Source organism: Musca autumnalis, unplaced genomic scaffold (assembly GCF_047663935.1).
Source record: "Musca autumnalis isolate F117 unplaced genomic scaffold, ASM4766393v1 scaffold_4, whole genome shotgun sequence".
Lineage (NCBI taxonomy): Eukaryota > Metazoa > Arthropoda > Insecta > Diptera > Muscidae > Musca > Musca autumnalis.
Window position 1 is genome coordinate 223,920,396 of NW_027411977.1, and position 23,910 is coordinate 223,944,305.

The 23,910-nt window shown below is 35.1% G+C and overlaps 3 protein-coding genes across 5 annotated transcripts in view; 2 read left to right on the plus strand and 1 right to left on the minus strand.

Annotated features, from left to right (window-relative positions):
• atk (artichoke) overlaps positions 1-23,910 on the minus strand; it is a 100,576-nt gene that overhangs the window by 50,047 nt on the left and 26,619 nt on the right. The gene's annotated exons all lie outside the window — the stretch shown is intronic.
• On the plus strand, positions 5,223-11,103 carry GlcT (ceramide glucosyltransferase). Its single transcript, XM_073986134.1, has 2 exons — positions 5,223-5,360; positions 6,780-11,103. The coding sequence occupies exon 2, from the start codon at positions 6,844-6,846 to the stop codon at positions 8,146-8,148; it is 1,305 nt and encodes a 434-aa protein (XP_073842235.1). The 5' UTR covers positions 5,223-5,360; positions 6,780-6,843; the 3' UTR covers positions 8,149-11,103.
• LOC141403554 (cationic amino acid transporter 4) overlaps positions 5,226-23,910 on the plus strand; it is a 64,435-nt gene continuing 45,750 nt past the window's right edge. Inside the window, exon 1 of the mRNA XM_073986133.1 lies at positions 5,226-5,360. The gene's annotated coding sequence lies outside the window, so the exon portion shown is untranslated. The remainder of the gene's footprint in view (positions 5,361-23,910) is intronic.

The window sequence follows — 23,910 nt, forward strand, 5'->3', positions numbered from 1 at the left end:
TTTTAAAATTTTTACGACTTTTAAGCCTCTACCTAATTAACTGCGTGTGCGTTCAAAAATACAAAAACAAAATACATGTATTTCAAATTGAAAACAACAACAAATACATGTATTTTGTTTTTGTATTTTTGAACGCACACGCAACACGCAGTTAATTAGGTAAAGGCTTTACACATTTTACCCGAGAAACCGTTACCGTACACAAAAAAACTGTAAAAAGTTCACTTCTCTTTAAACAAATATGGCACTGAATGACGCTCTCTTTAAAAACTGTTTACACGACAAAATAAATATAAACAAGTAAAAAAGTATCAGTCCGCTTTGCTGACAGAGATATACCCTCAGCCTGTGTATATTGAAACAATTTTTCCCAAAAAACGTATGTATTTAGGGGGTTTTAAAAATTTTGCATGTATGAACCGACAAAAATGTTGATTAGAATTAAAGATCAAAATTTTTGCGGATACTTAAAGGAATGGATCGACATTGACCATTATGGAAGTGGATCTCCAGCCATTACATATGATGCCATAGGGGGTTTTTACACCCTTCGGGCTGTTTGCTCAAGAAGTATGGACTTGCCCCTGAAAAAAATTTTACCATCGTGATTGAGGCAGCGAATGCAAGTTGCTTCAACAAAAATCAATGTGATTCGATTGCAGGTCTTAAAGTGAACTTATCCGAAATTTTGTGTGAGAGGTACCGGATGGAGTGGACAAATATAGTCCATATTTGAACCTGATCTATATCTGGTAGATATATTAGGATGTGTAAAGTATGGACCAATTCGGCCACTCCCTTCAAGAGTTACCGTACGAACAATTTTTCCGAACATTTTTGAACTTTTGTGGGGGAGGTACCTGAAGGAGTGGACCGATATGGTTTATCTTCGAACTTAAACTATGTTTGGACAAAATATTACTAAGGCCAAATTTTGGACCGAATCGGCAGATTCATTCGAGAGTTATCTTGCGTTCCAACCACCTCCTAGGGGGCAGTGAATACAAGTTGCTAAAAGAAAAATCAAAGCGATTCGAGAGATGGCCCTAAACTGAACTTTTCCGAAATTTTGTGTGGGAGGTACCCGAAGGAGTGGACCGATCTGGCACACATTTCAGGATGTGCAAAGTATGGACCAAATCGGTTACTAACTTCAAGAGTTATCGTGCGCACAAATTTTCCGAACATTTTCGAACTTGTGTGGGGGAGGTACCGGAAGGAGTGGACCGATATAACCCATCTTCGAACTTAAATCAAATCTGGACAAAATATTTCGATACCCAAAATTTGAACCGAATCTATTGATCCGCTCGAGAGTTATCGTGCGCACCAGCCAGCCAGACAGACGGACAGACAGACGGACGGACATTGCTAGATCTACTCAAAATTGTCTGAAACGGATATCGTACAAACATACTTGGGGTCTAAAACCATTATTTCGATGAGATACATTTTTGGTCGTATCAAAGTGTAAATACCCTCTTTAGCCTAAAGGCTGTGGGTATAAAAATAGTAACATGGTTGCCGCCTTCTGATTGGCTGGTTGGCCGACTTTTACTATGTTTACATTTACGAAATCCACTCGATTTCAACTGTCAATTCCATTGCTCAAACGTCAAATGAAATCCAATCGATTTCAGATGAGTTTTCATTTGAGGTGATACAATAAAAACGACTGATGTCTTCATTTGCTGTCATCACATATTATGACTCAAAAATAAATAACAAATATTTCGCTTCTATAAAGAAAATCTGCGTACAACGTCTTCATTAAGCTTCGCGAAGAATATTTCACCGTTTTCTTCTACCTTTTGAGGATATTTCGCGCAAAAAATTACAGCAAATGAAGACTTCAGCCTGAATACGCCTTTTGGATCACCTTGTTAAATTCCCCTTGGATGTCGTATAGCTCCTGGCAAACGCGTTTGCATGAATTATTAATATTTGGTCTGTTCCAGAACTGCAAGAATCTACTAATTTTTACTATAAAGGAAAAACTGTTATCGTAGTAAAAAATAGTAGATTCTTGCAGGTTCTGGAACAGAGCAATTATGTGATAATTAATCTTTTTTTACTTCATTTTCTGAGAGTATTAAGGCCTAGGTACATAAGCTGCCTCGCTGCTGCTTCTGATAAAAGAATAAAGGGCAACCCACTTCAAAATTTGCTCGGCCTTATTTATTCTTTTATTTGTATCATGTCAAAAATGAACAGGAAAGGCAATCAGGCGAGGCAGCTTATGTACCAGGCCTAGTTGTAAAAAAAGAGGGACATAATACTTCAACCGCCCCGTTTGTGAACCGTAAACGCTCAGCAAACAAATTTGGAAGTCGTACAGTGTACAGTTGTGATTTCTAGAGTTGGGTCGTTCATGAACGAACCGGTTCCAAGGAACGATTCCGTGAAAAGAACGAACGAAAATCATCAATGATTCAGTAAGCTCATATCGTTCATCTCGTTCTTTTAGTTTCTTTCGTTCATATTCAAAACCACCACCACGTTCAGAAAACCAACTCCATTTTTATGAACACAAACAAACTCACACACGCTGCGTTAGCGCAAGCATCACTAATTATCACACACAACACAATCAATGATTCAGTTAGCTGATATCGTTTAAAAGGTCATATCATTCAGTAGCTCATGTCGTTCTGTAGATCATATCGTTCATCTCGTTATTTTAGCTTCTCTGGTTCTTTTTGCTTCTTTCGTTCATATTCAAAATCACCAACACCACGTTCAGATCGGATCTTTTGGTGAACGGAATGAAAAAGATCGATCCGCTCAATGAACGACATTGCCCAACACTAGTGATTTTACTGTTGTTTCGATGCTGTCCACATGTAGTTGTGAAAAATGCACTCCATTCGTTACTTTTTATAAGCCGTTGCTTAAAGCCTTTTTACATTAGCACAAAAACCAGGTTTTAGGGCACAACATCTTTATTTAAGATTCGCGAAGAATATTTTATCGTTTTGTCACATTCCTACATTCGCCTTGATCGAACTGCACTTAAACAAAAGAACTTTTGTGGGGCCGATATGGACCATTTCTGAAGTAAAACTACATTTGGACAAAATATTAGGAGATCCAACGTTTGGACGGTTGCTCCGTTCAACAGATATAGCGCGTTTTATTGACTTTTTAACTTTTGGGGGGAGGTACCGGGAAATGCGCACCGACAGTGCCCATCTTCAAACATGAACTAAGTTCGGACAAAATATTACAAAGGCCAAATTTTGGATAGAATCGGCTGATCCGTTCGAAAGTTATCGTTCGCTCCAACCACTACACAGGTGCCATAGGAGTTTTTACTGCTTTCAGACTATTTTCGCAAGAAGTATGGACTTGCGCTTGATAAAACTTGTACCGTCGTATTAGGGGCAGCGAACACAAGTTGTTGCAACAAAAATCAAAGCGTTTCGAGAGCAAGTCCTAAACTGAACTTTTCCGAAATTTTGTGTGGAAGGTACGGGAAGTAGAGGTCCGATAGTGTCCATATTGGAACCTCATTTGTGTGTGGTAGAAGTTTTATGATGTGCAGAATATGGACCAACTCAGTTACTGCCTTGGAGAGTTATCGTGCGCACAATTTTTCCGAACATTTTTTTTAACTTTTGTGGTGGAGGTACCTGAAGGATTGGACCGATATGGCTCATCTTCGAACTTAAACTAAGTTTGTACAAAATATTACGAAGGCCACCGGTTCATCCGTTCCAATGACGGACATTGCTAAATCGACTCCAAATTGTCTGAAACTAATTTCGTCCAAACATACAGTCCCTGGCAGGAGTGGAGTAGGAGTCCATGTCGAAAGCTGAACTAGTGATGGGAAGGCAACATAAAAAATTTAGGATAATGAAAGAAAATCAGATGCGCTTGGATTAAATCGGGAACGGAGGAAGTAAGCTCAAATGTGATTGAATTCAATGGAAACTTTTTTGTGTTTATATAATAAAGTTCTTTGTGTTCTTGTTTTACCCAAATAATAAATGCATTTTATTTATTCTGGGATATTTCGCAATAGCTTTTACTGCATTTTTAGATTGATTAAAAACACAATCCGAAGAGTACCTTTAAATTCAATCCAAACGACTACATCGAAAGCTGTGATTTGGATCGAAAACGGAGTGCATCCTAGCTGTGTGCTGTGGAAGCAAAATAGAGTGCATCCTAGCTGCGCGCTCTCTTGTAAAATTCATTAGTGAATTCATAGGAAAAGATGTACTCCAACGGCAAATGTACTGTACACTGGTAGTGATTCAACTGCATCCGCGAATGCAAACTTTTTGCTGGGTTGTAGTGATTTAACTGCATCCGCGGATGCAAACTTTTTTGTTGGGATTATTTTATACACAAGTATGTTTGCCTAATAATTAAAAAAAATCACCAGTTCGCACATTTTGAAGAAAATTACCTTATTAGTACAACACCACACAACGTTTGACTCCATTCACTTAAAAAATCCATAAATTAATGCACGGTTGTTGAATTAGGAGAGTTGTGCGTTTACTAACCTAATTCAAAAACCTTGAATTCAATGTAAATATGCATTTTGTAAAACAATAGCGCTGTTCCTTTACGTGCAAGAATCTTCAAGTTTTGCCACTTTTTACTCGAAAAGCTTTCCTTTACTTCTGACACCATACAATTTATATGTGAGCAGTTTACAACTTTTACTAATTTTGCCGGTTTTACCATTTTTAAAAGTAAAGGAACAAACCAAATATTACAGCCCTCAAAAATATGCTATAATAATTTGGTGTAACTAATTTCGAATTTCCAAATTTCTTCTCCCATTTCTTGCATGAACATGGCATTAAAAATCATCAATTGAATAATCGTCATCAACAAACGCTACTTTTCAAACTATACATCGTAGTGTGAGCCCCCTTAGATAAACACACACGCTATCGATTACCGATAACTCTCTGCCTCTCATCGAAACCCATTTGCAATTATCGTTCTTATTGTCATCACTATCGCCGACGGAGAGCAGCGATTTGCATTATCTTCTTTTTTTGTTTTCGTTGATAAAAAATAACTTATTTATTTATGTGTGTGCGTGAAAACAACAGAGAAAATCGCAAATAGAATGAATGACTCAAGCCGTGCAATCGGTGGGAATAATTAGTGTTAAGATTTACTTCGAACACGGAAAAGCATCGAAATTAACACGCAGTGTGCGACAAACGAAATATTTTGACGTGTGTATCGTCGCCACACACGAGGCAAGAGGCAAAATCCGCAATATTAATTATGTTAAGTGAATGAATTGCGGTGTTGGGGTGTCGTGTCAGAAAAGAAAAACATAATCTTTTAAATCTCGGAAATTTATAAATATCGCAGCTTAAATAATTGTAAGTAAAGTTTTAATTGCTAAAGTATTGTAAGACACACCGTGGTCGATTCGCAGCACGGATTTTTGCAACTGTGGTCGATTCGCAGCACAGGATTTTTGCAACTGTGGTCGATTCGCAGCACAGGATTTTTGCAACTGTGGTCGATTCGCAGCACAGGATTTTTGCAACTGTGGTCGATTCGCAGCACAGGAGTTTTGCAACTGTGGTCGATTCGCAGCACAGGATTTTTGCAACTGTGGTCGATTCGCAGCACAGGATTTTTGCAACTGTGGTCGATTCGCAGCACAGGATTTTTGCAACTGTGGTGAACTGTCAAAAAGGCTGTCTTCTTCTATTTTCGCAGGTGGCATTCAAATGTGAAATGATAACATTTAGGTGACAATAAATTTCTTATAGCTGGTTTCTACTTATGCTCCGAAATCCACTTACACCCCGTTGTTTACACTTATTTTCTGTAGATTTGCGGTACAACAACCACATGAAAACTTCAAGAACAAACTTGGCATCACTTACACATTTTTCATGTGGTTGTTGTTTTCAACGCCCATTAGTGTTTTATAAACAAATTGCTAAAACAAGTTTAGAATTAAAGGTAAAAAGGGGCATAGTTACGACATTCGATCGAGTATTTGCTTGTGAATGAAAAAAAATCGAACTATGAAAACCTATGTGTTCCTCAAAGAACAGGTAAAAATGTTGTTTTTTTAAGCAAAAACTAAAAAACAAATTTATTAATGAAAAATGTAAATATTTGTTGAAATCGTTGAAACTTTGGGTAATAATTTCGGAATGAAGTTGTGCTAGAAAACTGTACGAAATGATTTATTTTTAGTCCCGGTCCACACTAGAGTGATTTCACTAAAAAATTTCATGAAATTATGCGTCTCTAGATCGACTTCCATAGTAGAGTAAAATCTTATGGGTACTTTACACGATGTTTTTTTGGAGCAAGTTGAATGTAGTGGCTGGATTTGAAACTTTTTCCACAAAAAGTTTTCAAAAATTAAGTTTTTGTCGAAAATAGCCGACATTAAACGTTTTCTCTTCTGGGTTATCACAGAAAAAGAAAAAAAGTTTGACGCAATTTGCTTTGTCTCCTAAGCTGTCTCAATGAAGTTCATTTGTCTGCTTGTTTTAAGGAGGCATTCATATTTCACTACTTTGCTATTTACTGTGTCATTGTTGTTCTTAATGATTAAAAACAGTTATGTCATGTTCATACCAGCATTTGAATCACGTCGTTCGTTCTCATAATTACGTACACGAATTAACCCGTTCATACGACATGGTACACAATTCATAGCTACATGATTCATATTTTCATGGTTTTTATTTACTGATTTTAAAGAAAGTTTCAACCAAAATGCGGGTAAAATTATTTTATATGAACTGAAAAAATATTTATCCTTCTTTCAGATATCTATCTGAGAAAAAACACAACGAACGACACGCAAGAAGAGAAGAGTGAAGTGGAAAGAAGATGTCACATCTACCGACACCTTTGTATGGATTCGCAATATTTTTTCTAATATTTTGGTGTGGAACATGGTGTGTGCATCTGATAGCGATATGTTATGGCAAGTTTAAACTGCACAAGAAATCGTGTAAATGCCCCAATGAGACTCCGTTGCCGGGTGTGTCCATACTCAAACCGCTGATGGGTGTCGACCCGAATTTAGAGCACAATCTAGAAACATTTTTCACCATGGATTATCCGGTGTATGAGTTGCTGTTTTGTATTGAAGACAAGTGTGATCCGGCTGTGAAAATTGTCGAGGCGTTAATAGCCAAATATCCGCAAGTCGACGCGAGATTGTTTTTGGGCGGTTCAAATGTGGGTGTAAATCCAAAAATTAACAACATGAATCCAGCCTATGAGGCGGCAAAGTACGAGTTTGTAATGATATCGGATAGTGGTATAAAAATGCGCAACGATACTCTGCTGGATATGGTGCATCATATGGGCGAAAAGTATGCCTTGGTCCATCAAATGCCATTTACCTGTGATCGTGAGGGTTTTGCGGCCACCTTTGAAAAGGTGTTCTTTGGTACGGTACAATCGCGTATCTATTTGTCGGCAGATTTTCTCGGCATCAATTGCCACACTGGAATGTCATGTTTGCTACGCAAATCAGTGATTGATAGCCTGGGAGGCTTGAAAACATTCGGTTGCTATCTGGCTGAGGATTTTTTCATTGCCAAAGCCATAACGGAGCAAGGATGGAAAATGCGTATTAGCAATCAGCCAGCATTGCAAAATTGTGGTACCTGTGACATTGGTACCTTCCAGCAAAGACTTATACGATGGGCCAAGTTACGTGTGGCCATGGTTCCAACAACTATTCTCCTAGAACCCCTGTCCGAGTGCATGGTATTGGGTGCCCTGGCTGCCTGGTCTGCCACAATTGTCTTCAAATGGGATCCGCTGGTGTTCTATTTGGTGCATATCCTAACATGGTTTCTATCCGATTGGTTGATGCTGTCCATTGTGCAAAACGGGTCATTGACCTTTCACAAATTTGAATTTGTTATCGGCTGGCTGTTTCGAGAGCTGAGCGGGCCCTATTTGTTTCTACATGCCCTGTGGAATCCTGCAATTAGATGGCGTACCCGCACCTATAAACTGAGATGGGGTGGTATAGCCTATGAACTGCCGGATAATTGCTGTAGCAGCAGCAGTAGTAGTAGTCTAAGTAATAATAGTAGTTGTAAGAGCATTATTAGCAGCAGCAACAATTTCCAAACAAATCTCAGTAGCAAACGTCTATTGATTACATCGTCGTAGCATAAGAAGATTCTCATGTATTATTTATCATCATTAGCAGCAGTTAAACAACTGATTTTATACATACCCCAGGAATAATGTGGAGGCAGAAGAATGAAAGAAACTGAAAATCAAGAATAATGCAAAAGGGGTATGTAATAAATTAGTAAAACAATAACAACAACAATAACTATCATGATGCATATGAACATCATTATCATTATTATCGACATCATTAACGTTATGAACAATAAGAGGATTACAAAGTCAACATCCAGCAACAACAACAACATCAACATCACTCAACATTCATCATCATTATCAATGTACATTTGGTTTTAAGGTTAGTCTGGAGGCCCCATTCGAATTGTATTGTAAGAAGTCCTCAAAGGCCGAATATTGTATAGAATACGAAACTTATAGGTCACCCTCTGTGTAGAAGTTGACCCTACAGGTCAGCTTCTGTATTGAAGACGACCATATAGGTCAGCTTTTGTATTTTAGACGACCTTATCTATAAAGATGACGACCTGTATTATCATCTTTTATACAGAAGACGACCTAAAAGGCAATCTTCTATACAGAAGTCGACCTATAAGGTCATCTTCTATACAGAAGACGACCTACAAGGTCATCTATACAGAAGACGACTTTTAAGGATATATTTTATATAGAAGACGTCCTTTGAGGTCATCTTCTATATAGAAGACGTCCTTTTAGGTCTTCTATACAGAGGATCACCTATAAGGTCGTATTCTATACAGAAGTCGACCTAGAAGGTTATCTTCTATACAGAAGTCAACCTATAAGGTCGTCTTCTATACAGAAGTCGAGCTATAAGGTCGTCTTCTATACAGAAGTCGACCTATAAGATCGTCTTCTATACAGAAGTCGATCTATAAGGAGGTCTTCTATAAAGAAGTCGATCTATAAGGTCGTCTTCTATAAAGAAGTCTATACAGAAGTCGACCTATAAGGTCGTCTTCTATACAGAAGTCGATCTATAAGGAGGTCTTCTATAAAGAAGTCGACCTATAAGGTCATCATCTATACAGAAGTCGACCTATAAGGTCGTCTTCAATACAGAAGTCGACCTATAAGGTTGACTTCAATACAGAAGTCGAAATAAGGTCGTCTTCAAACAGAAGTCGACCTATAAGGTCATCTTCTATACAGAAGTCGACCTATAAGATCGTCTTCTATACAGAAGTCGACCTATAAGATCGTCTTCTATACAGAAGTCGACCTATAAGGTCGTCTTCTATACAGAAGTCAATCTATAAGATCGTCTTCTATACAGAAGGCGACCTATAAGGTCGTCTTCTATACAGAAGTCGATCTATAAGGAGGTCTTCTATAAAGAAATCGACCTATAAGGTCATCTTCTATACAGAGGTCGGCCTATAAGGACGTTTTCTATACAGAAGTCGACCTATTATGTCGTCTTCTATACAGAAGTCGACCTATAAGGTCGTCTTCTATACGGAAGTCGACCTATAAGGTCGTCTTCTATACAGAAGTCGACCTATAATGTCGTCTTCTATACAGAAGTCGACCTATAAGGTTATCTTCTAAACAGAAGTCGACCTATAAGGTTATCTTCTAAACAGAAGTCGACCAATTAGGTTGTCTTCTATGCTAAACTCACCCCAGGAGGTCGTCTTGTGTACAAAAAATTAGTGGTGCCCCTAAACTAGACTTGTTCCAATTGCTAATATTTTTCTGTTTTTATTGTAAAATAATTTTCTATTTTTTTTTGTTAGTTCGAATTGTTGTTTTTGTTTTTTTATTACACAGATTCCTTACTGTTTTCCGTGTTCTTTAGTATTTAAAAATAAATAATTTATTTCCTCTCTCTCTATCTCCCTTTTGTGTAGTTTTATCAAAAAATGTGTTTTTCTATATATAAATACTTTTTTTTCTAAATTAGTATATAAATATATTAATAATATATGTTATTTTATAAGCTCTATATATTAGAATATAAGTAGTTAAGGAAAACGAAACGAGAAAACAAAAATATAACAAAAAATAAACATTCGAAATAAATAATCAACAAGAAAATAAATTAGAAAAACAAAACAAAATTAAAAGGATGTAAGGGAATCGGCTGATATAATTCAATACCATACAAAATTTTGTAAAGTATTCATAGCCTCCGGACGCAGGTTCTAAACTACTTAACACACTACTCAACACAATTGGAATTCAATTGTTATTTAAAAACACATTTTTGTTTGGAATTTGAAGCAACTCTTTCCCTTTAGAGGCTGTAAATGTAAACCTAATTCCAACTTTGTTGAGCAAACATCCGATTCCCATAACAAACATTGTTCAAACCACACAAACAAGACAAAAAAAAAAAAAAAACAAATGCAAACAAATATTTCCACTCCCATTTCCATTTAACTTAAAATTTGTAATCTTAACTAAAACCAATTATAAAAAATATTGAAAGGGAGTTTCAACCAGGCGCAAAGAGAAGATCTAAAAAAGTTCTTTCTTATTTTTTGTATGTTCGCGTTTTTCTTTTGTTTTAGACTTAGAACTTGTTGAATTTTTGTAGATATTTTTTCATATAAGCAACAATTATAAATAACAAAATAATTTAAAAATTTTTTAGTAATAATAAATTATACTATTTTTAGCTGAGATATATTCCAAATGAAATGGGTTTTTTTAATGCTTTAGTTTAAGTAAAACAAACAAAACAACAACAGAGATAAATAGTGACATAATTTTGTTTATTTTTTTGCTACTACTAGAATTATCCAGAGATAATCCAGAAAAAAAAACTCACTTATCTATCCAAAACATAAGAAAAAAAAAAACACAAAACCAAAAACAAAAGAATAAACTAAAGTTTATAAATAAAAAATACTCATCATTATGTAAAACTGATCAAATACACCGTGGAGAAGAAGCATACCTTAAATGCAAAAAAACCAACAAATTATAAACAACAAAAACAATAAACGTGTTTGTTTTATTATTATTATTATTTCAACAACAACAAAACGCTGATCGAAGAACAACATTTTTTTAAACAGAGCCGAACAGAAATCAAAATAAAGTCAAGAATCGTCTTAAAGGTCGTTGTTCAACGAACAAACAATAATTCAGCGAATGAACGAAATTCATTCTAAAGTAGGCTACGGGCCATGCATACAAAACAACTTGTTGTCAAGTTAGAACCAAGAGAAGGTATCTATTTGGCTTCTGGGCTTTATTTTTCCACAACAAAATGTTTGTTCCGTTCTTCTTTTTTTTAAGGAAATAACATGCAAAAAAGTTTCACTTAGATCACCCTATTCTATTTTGAGCCAAAAAAAAAACAAACAAAAAATGCCATCATGTGCACCACCGCCGCCGCACAAATGGGTTGCGTGAGAGCCTCAACAACTCAACCTCTTTGGAAAAAGAGTTTATTAATTTAATTGGTTTAAAACATTTTTTTCCTAGATAAAGACATCCAAAGAAACCAACACCTCTCACCATAACACTCTTGCATTATTTCTCATTCATAATTTATTTTGCTGTTTATTAGGGTGTATGGTGTGGAAGAAATTGAAGAAGAAATATTTAATAAAAAATAAAAGTAATAAAATTAAAAAAAAAATAAAACTGAAGTTTTTAAATAGATTAAAAGGTAAGCTGGAGGGATTAAAAAAATAACAGCAATAATAAAGAAAGGGCTTCTATATACCCTTTCTGAAAGAAAGCGGGCTTTATTAGACACTTTCTGAAAGGAAGCGGGCTTCTATAGACTCTTTCTGAAAGAAAGTGGGCTTTCATAGACCCTTTTCGAAAGAAAGGGTGCTTCTGTAGACCTTTCCTAAAAGAAATTGGGCATCTATATAACCTTTCTGAAAGAATGCGGACTTCAGTAGACCCTTTCTGAAAGAAAGCGGGCTTCTATAGACTCTTTCTGAAAGAAAGCGGGCTTTCATAGACCCTTTTCGAAAGAAAGGGTGCTTCTATAGGCCTTTCCTAAAAGAAATTGGGCATCTATATAAACTTTCTGAAAGAAAGTGGGCTTCTATAGACCATTTCTAAAAGAAAGCGGTATTCTATAGACCTTTCTGAAAGAAATAAGACTTCTATAGACCATTTCTGAAATAAAGCGGTCATCTATAGACTCTTTCTGAAAGAAAACGGGCTTCTATAGAGCCTTTATGAAAGAAATCGGACTTCCATAAAAAGAAAGAAAGATAGCAGGGCATCTATAACCCTTTTCTGAAAGAGTTCTTCTATAGAAAGAACCTTTCTTAAAAAAGCGGGCTTCTACAGACCTTTTCTGAAAGGTCTTCTCTAGACCCTTTCTAAAAGAAAGCGAGTTTCAATGGGCCCTTTCTGAAAGAAAACGGGGTTCTATAGACCCTTTCTGAAAGAAAGCCGGCGTCTAAGGTGCTTCTAAAGGTCTGCAATGGACAGAAGACAATCCAAAGGCCTTTTATAGTTCCTATAAATCTATTTTATTGAGAGAAGACCTTCTAAAGGTCTTTTATGGACACAAGTCCGTCTAAAGGTGTTCTGTGGAAGAAGATCTTCTAATGGTTTTTGTGTGGACAGAAAATCTTCTAAAGGTCTTCTATTAACAGAAGACCTTATAAAGGTCTACCATGGACGGAAGTCATTCTTCGAAAAAAAAAATAGCCTTCAAAGGGTCGAAAAAAATATTTAAAAAATCCACGTAGCCTTCAAAGGGTCGAAAAAAATATTTAAAAAATCCACGTAGCCTTCAAAGGGTCGAAAAAAATATTTAAAAAATCCACGTAGCCTTCAAAGGGTCGAAAAAAATATTTAAAAAATCCACGTAGCCTTCAAAGGGTCGAAAAAAATATTTAAAAAATCCACGTAGCCTTCAAAGGGTCGAAAAAAATATTTAAAAAATCCACGTAGCCTTCAAAGGGTCGAAAAAAATATTTAAAAAATCCACGTAGCCTTCAAAGGGTCGAAAAAAATATTTAAAAAATCCACGTAGCCTTCAAAGGGTCGAAAAAAATATTTAAAAAATCCAAGTAGCCTTTAAAGGGTCAAAAAAATTATTTAAAAAATCCACGTAGCCTTTAAAGGGTCAAAAAAATATTTAAAAAATCCACGCAGCCTTTAAAGGGTCGAAAAAATTATTTAAAAAATCCACGTAGCCTTTAAAGGGTCGAAAAAATTATTTAAAAAATCTACGTAGCCTTTAAAGGGTCGAAAAAATTATTTAAAAAAATCCACGTAGCCTTTAAAGGGTCGAAAAAATTATTTAAAAAATCCACGTAGCCTTTAAAGGGTCGAAAAAATTATTTAAAAAATCCACGTAGTCTCCAAAGGTCGAAAAAATTATTTAAAGAATCCACGTAGCCTTTAAAGGGTCGAAAAAATTATTTAAAAAATCCACGTAGCCTTTAAAGGGTCGAAAAAATTATTTAAAAAATCCACGTAGCCTTTAAAGGGTCGAAAAAATTATTTAAAAAATTCACTTAGCCTTTAAAGGGTCGAAAAAATTATTTAAAAAATCCACGTAGCCTTTAAAGGGTCGAAAAAATTATTTAAAAAATCCAGGTAGCCTTTAAAGGGTCGAAAAAATTATTTAAAAAATCCAGGTAGCCTTTAAAGGGTCGAAAAAATTATTTAAAATATCCAGGTAGCCTTTAAAGGGTCGAAAAATTATTTAAAAAATCCAGGTAGCCTTTAAAGGGTCGAAAAAATTATTTAAAAAATCCAGGTAGCCTTTAAAGGGTCGAAAAAATTATTTAAAAAATCCACGTAGCCTTTAAAGGGTCGAAAAAATTATTTAAAAAATCCAAGTAGCCTTTAAAGGGTCGAAAAAATTATTTAAAAAATCCACGTAGTCTTTAAAGGGTCGAAAAAATTATTTAAACAATCCAAAAATTATTTAAAAAATCCACGTAGCCTTTAAAGGGTCGAAAAAATTATTTAAAAAATGCAAGTAGCCTTTAAAGGGTCGAAAAAATTATTTAAAAAATCCACGTAGCCTTTAAAGGGTCGAAAAAAATATTTAAAAAATCCACGTAGCCTTTAAAGGGTCGAAACAAATATTTAAAAAATCCACGTAGCCTTTAAAGGGTCGAAAAAATTATTTAAAAAAATCCATGTAGCCTTCAAAGGGTCAAAAAAAAATATTTAAAAAAATCCACGTAGCCTCCAAAGGGTCAAAAAAATATTTAAAAAATCCACGTAGCCTTTAAAGGGTCGAAAAAATTATTTAAAAAATCCACGTAGCCTCCAAAGGGTCGAAAAAATTATTTAAAAAATCCACGTAGCCTCCAAAGGGTCAAAAAAATTATTTAAAAAATGCACTAGCCTCCAAAGGGTCGAAAAAAATTATTTAAAAAATCCACGTAGCCTTTGAAGGGTCGAAAAAATTATTTAAAAAATCCACGTAGCCTTTAAAGGGTCGAAAAAATTATTTAAAAAATCCACGTAGCCTTTAAAGGGTCGAAAAAATTATTTAAAAAATCCACGTAGCCTTTAAAGGGTCCAAAAAGCTATTTAAAAAATCCACGTAGCCTTTAGAGGGTCGAAAAAATTATTTAAAAAATCCACGTAGCCTTTAAAGGGTCCAAAAAGCTATTTAAAAAATCCACGTAGCCTTTAGAGGGTCGAAAAAATTATTTAAAAAATCCACGTAGCCTTTAAAGGGTCGAAAAAATTATTTAAAAAATCCACGTAGCCTTTAAAGGGTCGAAAAAATTATTTAAAAAATCCACGTAGCCTTTAAAGGGTCGAAAAAATTATTTAAAAAATCCACGTAGCCTTTAAAGGGTCGAAAAAATTATTTAAAAAATCCACGTAGCCTTTAAGGGGTCCAAAAAGCTATTTAAAAAATCCACGTAGCCTTTAGAGGGTCGAAAAAATTATTTAAAAAATCCACGTAGCCTTTAAAGGGTCCAAAAAGCTATTTAAAAAATCCACGTAGCCTTTAGAGGGTCGAAAAAATTATTTAAAAAATCCACGTAGCCTTTAAAGGGTCGAAAAAATTATTTAAAAAATCCACGTAGCCTTTAAAGGGTCGAAAAAATTATTTAAAAAATCCACGTAGCCTTTAAAGGGTCGAAAAAATTATTTAAAAAATCCACGTAGCCTTTAAAGGGTCGAAAAAATTATTTAAAAAATCCACGTAGCCTTTAAAGGGTCGAAAAAAATTATTTAAAAAATCCACGTAGCCTTTAAAGGGTCGAAAAAATTATTTAAAAAATCCACGTAGCCTTTAAAGGGTCGAAAAAATTATTTAAAAAATCCACGTAGCCTTTAAAGGGTCGAAAAAATTATTTAAAAAATCCACGTAGCCTTTAAAGGGTCGAAAAAATTATTTAAAAAATCCACGTAGCCTTTAAAGGGTCGAAAAAATTATTTAAAAAATCCACGTAGCCTTTAAAGGGTCGAAAAAATTATTTAAAAAATCCACGTAGCCTTTAAAGGGTCGAAAAAATTATTTAAAAAATCCACGTAGCCTTTAAAGGGTCGAAAAAATTATTTAAAAAATCCACGTAGCCTTTAAAGGGTCGAAAAAATTATTTAAAAAATCCACGTAGCCTTTAAAGGGTCGAAAAAATTATTTAAAAAATCCACGTAGCCTTTAAAGGGTCGAAAAAATTATTTAAAAAATCCACGTAGCCTTTAAAGGGTCGAAAAAATTATTTAAAAAATCCACGTAGCCTTTAAAGGGTCGAAAAAATTATTTAAAAAATCCACGTAGCCTTTAAAGGGTCGAAAAAATTATTTAAAAAATCCACGTAGCCTTTAAAGGGTCGAAAAAATTATTTAAAAAATCCACGTAGCCTTTAAAGGGTCGAAAAAATTATTTAAAAAATCCACGTAGCCTTTAAAGGGTCGAAAAAATTATTTAAAAAATCCACGTAGCCTTTAAAGGGTCGAAAAAATTATTTAAAAAATCCACGTAGCCTTTAAAGGGTCGAAAAAATTATTTAAAAAATCCACGTAGCCTTTAAAGGGTCGAAAAAATTATTTAAAAAATCCACGTAGCCTTTAAAGGGTCGAAAAAATTATTTGAAAAATCCACGTAGCCTTTAAAGGGTCGAAAAAATTATTTAAAAAATCCACGTAGCCTTTAAAGGGTCGAAAAAATTATTTAAAAAATCCACGTAGCCTTTAAAGGGTCGAAAAAATTATTTAAAAAATCCACGTAGCCTTTATAGGGTCGAAAAAATTATTTAAAAAATCCACGTAGCCTTTAAAGGGTCGAAAAAATTATTTAAAAAATCCACGTAGCCTTTAAAGGGTCGAAAAAAATATTTAAAAAATCCACGTAGCCTTTATAGGGTCGAAAAAATTATTTAAAAAATCCACGTAGCCTTTAAAGGGTCGAAAAAATTATTTAAAAAATCCACGTAGCCTTTAAAGGGTCGAAAAAATTATTTAAAAAATCCACGTAGCCTTTAAAGGGTCGAAAAAAATTATTTAAAAAATCCACGTAGCCTTTAAAGGGTCGAAAAAATTATTTAAAAAATCCACGTAGCCTTTAAAGGGTCGAACAAATTATTTAAAAAATCCACGTAGCCTTTAAAGGGTCGAAAAAATTATTTAAAAAATCCACGTAGCCTTTAAAGGGTCGAAAAAATTATTTAAAAAATCCACGTAGCATTTAAAGGGTCGAAAAAATTATTTAAAAAATCCACGTAGCCTTTAAAGGGTCGAAAAAATTATTTAAAAAAATCCACGTAGCCTTTAAAGGGTCGAAAAAATTATTTAAAAAAATCCACGTAGCCTTTAAAGGGTCGAAAAAATTATTTAAAAAATCCACGTAGCCTTTAAAGGGACGAAAAAATTCTTTAAAAAATCCACGTAGCCTTTAAAGGGACGAAACAATTATTTAAAAAATCCACGTGGCCTTTAAAGGGTCGAAAAAATTATTTAAAAATACACGTAGCCTTTAAAGGGTCGAAAAAATTATTTAAAAAATCCACGTAGCCTTTAAAGGGTCGAAAAAATTATTTAAAAAATCCACGTAGCCTTTAAAGGGTCCAAAAAAATTATTTAAAAAATCCACGTAGCCTTTAAAGGGTCGAAAAAATTATTTAAAAAATCCACGTAGCCTTTAAAGGGTCGAAAAAATTATTTAAAAAATCCACGTAGCCTTTCAAGTTTGGAAAAAATTATTTAAAAAATCCACGTAGCCTTTAAAGGGTCGAAAAAATTATTTAAAAAATCCACGTAGCCTTTCAAGTTTCGAAAAAATTATTTAAAAAATCCACGTAGCCTTTAAAGGGTCGAAAAAATTATTTAAAAAATTATTAAAAAAATCCACGTAGCCTTTGAAGTTTCGAAAAAATTATTTAAAAAACCCACGTAGCCTCGAAAGGGTCGAAAAAATTATTTAAAAAAATCCACGTAGCCTTTAAAGGGTCGAAAAAATTATTTAAAAAATCCACGTAGCCTGTAAAGGGTCGAAAAAATTATTTAAAAAATCCACGTAGCCTTTAAAGGGTCGAAAAAATTATTTAAAAAATCCGCATAGCCTTTAAAGGATAGAAAAAATTATTTAAAAAATCCACGTAGCCTTTAAAGGGTCGAAAAAATTATTTAAAAAATCCACGTAGCCTTTAAAGGGACGAAAAAATTCTTTAAAAAATCCACGTAGCCTTTAAAGGGACGAAACAATTATTTAAAAAATCCACGTGGCCTTTAAAGGGTCGAAAAAATTATTTAAAAATACACGTAGCCTTTAAAGGGTCGAAAAAATTATTTAAAAAATCCACGTAGCCTTTAAAGGGTCGAAAAAATTATTTAAAAAATCCACGTAGCCTTTAAAGGGTCCAAAAAAATTATTTAAAAAATCCACGTAGCCTTTAAAGGGTCGAAAAAATTATTTAAAAAATCCACGTAGCCTTTAAAGGGTCGAAAAAATTATTTAAAAAATCCACGTAGCCTTTCAAGTTTGGAAAAAATTATTTAAAAAATCCACGTAGCCTTTAAAGGGTCGAAAAAATTATTTAAAAAATCCACGTAGCCTTTCAAGTTTCGAAAAAATTATTTAAAAAATCCACGTAGCCTTTAAAGGGTCGAAAAAATTATTTAAAAAATTATTAAAAAAATCCACGTAGCCTTTGAAGTTTCGAAAAAATTATTTAAAAAACCCACGTAGCCTCGAAAGGGTCGAAAAAATTATTTTAAAAAATCCACGTAGCCTTTAAAGGGTCGAAAAAATTATTTAAAAAATCCACGTAGCCTGTAAAGGGTCGAAAAAATTATTTAAAAAATCCACGTAGCCTTTAAAGGGTCGAAAAAATTATTTAAAAAATCCGCATAGCCTTTAAAGGGTAGAAAAAATTATTTAAAAAATCCACGTAGCCTTTAAAGGGTCGAAAAAATTATTTAAAAAATCCGCATAGCCTTTAAAGGGTAGAAAAAATTATTTAAAAAATCCACGTAGCCTGTAAAGGGTCGAAAAAATTATTTAAAAAATCCACGTAGCCTTTAAAGGGTCGAAAAAATTATTTAAAAAATCCACGTAGCCTCCAAAGGGTCTAAAAAATTATTTAAAAAATCCACGTAGCCTTTAAAGGGTCGAAAAAATTATTAAAAAAATCCACGTAGCCTCCAAAGGGTCGAAAAAATTATTTAAAAAATCCGCGTAGCCTTTAAAGGGTAGAAAAAATTGTTTAAAAAATCCACGTAGCCTTTAAAGGGTCGAAAAAAATATTTAAAAAATCCACGTAGCCTCCAAAGGGTCAAAAAAATTATTTAAAAAATCCACGTAGCCTCCAAAGGGTCAAAAAATTATTTAAAAAATCCATGTAGCCTCCAAATATAAGTGCATATGTATGTAGTTTTTAAAACAAAGGTAGATTTTGATATATTAAGATTTCTTTTCACACAAGTGAAATTATTATTATTGAAATGCCCAATTGACCATTATCTCAAATTTGATTATAATTGTAGGTGTCAATGATATGTCATAGCCTATCAGAAAACGATAAACGATTATTTAGGTTAAGAAGTTCGATTGTAAAAAGTGGTATGGGGTCAATTAGTGTGACAGACATGTATAAGCAATAAGCTGTCTTTAAAAGTTAGAAAATCTCTTGTTGGGCTTGATGATGGTGAAAAATGTTTCCTTTTACCGCAAAGGGAAGATTATCTGATATTTTCCTCCAAGGAGAGGGGCAGAAAGAAAAGGAAATACTAATTATGATAATTGGTACATACCATTTCCTTTACACACCTTTTCCTTTTCAATATTGGTATTAGTAAAAATAACAAAAGTAGCCAATTATATTGCTTTTTTGTTGTAAAGGAACGTTTTTTGTGTAAACATAAAAAACTGCACTTAAAGTAACAGAGCTAATATAACTCATTATAGGAGTAACAGAGACTTTATAATGGCATCTTAATTTGCCAACGATAGGCGGATAGGATCTAGTGTTTTAAGCTTTACTAATCTTCCCACTCCTCCTTATTTTACATAACATTTTGTGTTTTTCCATTTAGAAATGATCGGCCAATTTTGTTGAAACGGGTATTTTCTATACAATATGCCTGTATTATAAAGTGGTACCCTTGTTGTATAGTAAAAAAACCTAGTCTAAATTCATGGTCTGATTGACTAATTGTTTTTTTATTAAACTTATGACGTCGTCAAATAGACGAACGATGTCTTGTTTCATTTTTTTTTTTCTCATGAAAGTATTTTTTTTCTTGAAAGCGAGCAATCGAATGAATGCTTTGCATGAATGCCATAACTATTTATTTATATACATATGTATATTTGAATGACTGTTGTTGTTGCGGCGGCTGTTATCCGTCATTGAAATTCTTTTTTAAATTCTTATTATTATGTCCTCATTAAGGGTAAATGATATTGTGGCCCATAATACAAATGTAGTTGTAGTTGTCATGCAAGGGAAGGAGATAGGATGTTAAACAGTGATTTCTATAATCTTGAAGAATGTATAGAAGTTAACCCTGAGGTTTGACAGTGAATGGTAGGTATCTCCAATGAAGTCTAACCATATTCTATGGATAGAAGACCTTCTAAAGATATTTCATGTATAGAAGATTAAAAAATAACAATAATAAATTAGGTGTTCATTCTATGGACAAAAGACCCTCCAAAGGGCTTCTATATACGGACAGGAGATCTTCTAATGGTTTTCTGTGGACAGAAAATATTCTAAAGGTCTTCTATTTACAGAAAACATTATAAAGGTCTACCATGGACAGAAGACATTCTGCGAAAAAAAAAAACCTTCAAAGGGTCGAAATATTTAAAACATCCATTAAAAAACTTCACGTAGTCTCCAAAGGGCCGAAAAAAATCCACGTAGACTTCAAAGGGTCGAAAAAAGTATTTAAAAATTAACGTAGCCTCCAAAGGGTGAACAAAATATTTAAAAAATCCACGTAGCCTTCAAAGGGTCGATAAAAATATTTAAAAAATCCACCTAGCTTCCAAGGGTCGAAAAAATATTTAAAAAATCCACGTAGCCTTCAAAGGGTCGAGAAATATATTTAAACAATCCACATAGCCTTCAAAGCGTCGGAAAAATTATTTAAAAAATCTTCGTAGCCTTCAAAGGGTCGAAAAAAATATTTAAAAAATATTTTTAAATTCCCTAATGAATCTTAGCCCCAAGAAATTCGCAAAAAATATTAGTAAATGGGCTCAACAAAATGCTTGAGGCGTGAAGTGAGAGGTAAAGTGTGTCTCAGAACATACCCAAATAAAGGTATTCCATGAACAGATGACATTATAATGGTCTTAAATAGACAGAAGACCTTCTAAAAGTATTCACTGGGCAGCCTTCTAAAAGTTTTCTATGGACAGAATAGAAAGCCGACTTACCAAAGGACAGACAGGCGATATATTAAAGGACGCAAGACATTCTAAAGGTAGTATTCTACAGTCAGAAGACCTTTTAAATGTCATCTATGGAAAGAAGACCTTCTAAGGTCTTCTAAAAGTCTTTTGTATACAAAGGGTTTCAAAAGCTGTTTTATTGTCCTTTTAAAGGTCTTCTAGGGACAGAATACCTATTTTATTTTTTAAACAACAACAATGGGATTAAGCCAGACTATTTTGAAAAAAAAAAACTAAATTGCAACAGCTATCCCAATAAAAAAGACAATATCAGAAATTATAAGAGGGTGCTTCTACATACCCTTTTAAAAAAGTGTGATTCTTCGACGGAAATACGGCTTGCATAGATCCGTTCTGAAAGACAGCGGTCTTCTAGATACCCTTTCTGAAATGGAGATTGTTTGTATAGACGTACTTCTACTGACACTTTCTGAAAGAAAGCGGGCTTCTAGAGACTCTTTCTGTAAGTGAAAGGGTGATCCTATAGACACCTTTCTGTATGAAGGGATGCTTCCAATAAATCCTTTCTGTAAGGCAATGAACTTCTATATAAATCTGGCTTCCATAAACTCTTTCCGAAAGAAAACGGGCTTCTATAGACCCCTTCTGCAAGATAGCCGGCTTCCATAGACCCTTTCTAAATGAAAGTGTGCTTCTACAGATCATTTCTGAAAGAAACGGGCTTTTATAGACCCTTTCTGTAAGTGAAAGAGTGCTTCTATAGACACTTTCTGAATGAAGAGGGCTTCTTCAGACTCTTTATAAAAGAAAGTGGGCTTCTATAGACCCTTTCTGTAAGTGAAAGGGTGTTGCTATAGACCCCTTTCTGAAAGGAAACGAGCTTCTATGGTCGATTTCGGAAAGAGAGCGAGCTCCTATAGACACTTTGTGAAAAAAAGCGGGCTTCTACTACAGACCCTTCCGGAAGGAAAACGGGTTTCTTTGAACACTTTCTGAAAGAAAGCGGGCTCCTATAGACGTTTTCTGAGAGAAAGCGTGTTTGTATATACCCTTTCTGAAATAACGGGTCCTTTCATAGAGCTTTTCTGAGAGAAAGCGTACTTCTATAGACCCTTTTTGAGAGAAAGTGGGCTTCTGTAGATCCTTTATGAAAGAAAGGGGGCTTCTATAGACCGTATCTGAAAGTGGGCTTCTGTAGACCCTTTATAAAAAAAAGCGGGCTTTTATATACCCTTTTTGAAAGGAAGTGTGCTTTTATGAATCCTTTCCGAATGAAAAGGTGATTCTATAAGCCCTTTCTGAATGAAAGGTTGCTTCTATAGACCTTTTCTGGAAGAAAGTGTCCGTCCTTCTTAAGACCTATTTTGGAAGAAAGGGTCCGTCCTTCTTTAGACTTTTTGTGAAAGTAAGGGTGCTTCTACAGATCCTTTCTGAAAGTAAGGCTCCTTCTATTGAGCCACTCAGAAAGAAAGGGTGATTCAATAAAGCCTTTCTGAAAGTAAGGCTGATTCTATGGAGATTCTCAGAAAGAAAGGGTGCTTCTATAGAGCCTGTTTGAAAGAATGAGTGCTTCTATATATAAAGGGTGATTCTATAGAGTCTTTCTTAAAGAAAGGGTGCTTCAATAAGGCCTTTCTGAAAGTTAGGGTGCTTCTATAGAGTGTTTCTGCATGGAAGGGTTTTTACGTAGAGTCTTTCTGATAGTAAGGGTGCTTCTATAGAGCCTTTCTGAAAGTAAGGGCTCTTCTATAGAGCCTTTCCGAAACTAAAGGTGCTTCTCAATCCTACGGCAGCGGGTTCTTTCGTACCGGATTGACCCGAAACTACACAACATCATCGTTCCGGCCAGCGGCTGCCACCTCAGTGTACATATGTTTGTATTTGTTTCGTTTTTCTGTGTTGGGAGCAGCATATCCCGGAATGCCTGCTCTGAATTCTTTTGGTCCGGGACGGAGGAAAACCCAGGAATAATATATTTGTGCTCGGTTTGTCACATCCGCATCTTCACCCACATCAAGCCTTCGGTGAGATGCAATAGATGTCAGGAGTGGGTGCATCAAAGGGGTTGCTCTGGACAGGGACTATGTTGCTGCATTCTGCGTGAATACAGTCCCCTGTGAGTTGTTGTTGTTGTTGTAGCAGCATATAATGCTGGGTTGGCAGCCGCTGGCCGAAACACTTTTGGTTTCGGGTCAATCCGGTACGTAAGAACCCGCTGCCGTGGGATTGAGTCCCCAGTGAGTCGTCATCGGATTACGAAAGTCCCTCGTCGTCTGATTATGAGACTCCCCCGCAGTCCCCTCGACAACACCAGCCGTTGTTGTTCCAATCCCAGAAAATGCATCCTTTTTGCAATTTAATTGCAATGGGCTCCGAGGTAAGATCGATGAAATAGTGGACTTTATGAATCGGAAGAAGATCAAGGTCGCGGCGGTGCAGGAAACCAGGCTGAACGACCACAGCTCAGTACGTTGTGATGGTTGCAACGTGCCAAGGAAGGACCGCACCAAAAGTGGATGTGGGGGATTAACTTTCCTATTGCACCAGTCTGTCCAATACAGACCTATCTCGCTTGAGCCTGTCTCTAATGACCCGTACATGGAATGTATGGGGGTAACAGTCAGGTGTGGAAATGCCGAGATAGGGTTGCTGAACGTATACATCCCGCCGAGAAATAGCTGTATCTCAGATTACGTGCCAAACATTAGGCCGCTTTTGGAAGGTCATAATCGTCTGGTCCTGGGGGATTTTAATGCGCATCATGAGATGTGGCATTCGGCCCACGGAAACGACCAGAGAGGTACAGCGCTGGCTGAGAAGCTCTACGTTTTGCACGGTCAATGAGGACGCCCCTATAAGAACTAGAGGAGAGTGTCACAGCTCGCCAGACATTACAATCGTGTTACCTGGCAACCCGTCATTTCCCTTGGATCAGACCATCTCCCCATAATCGTCTCCATTAGCAGACCACCCGATTTCATCACCTCTGA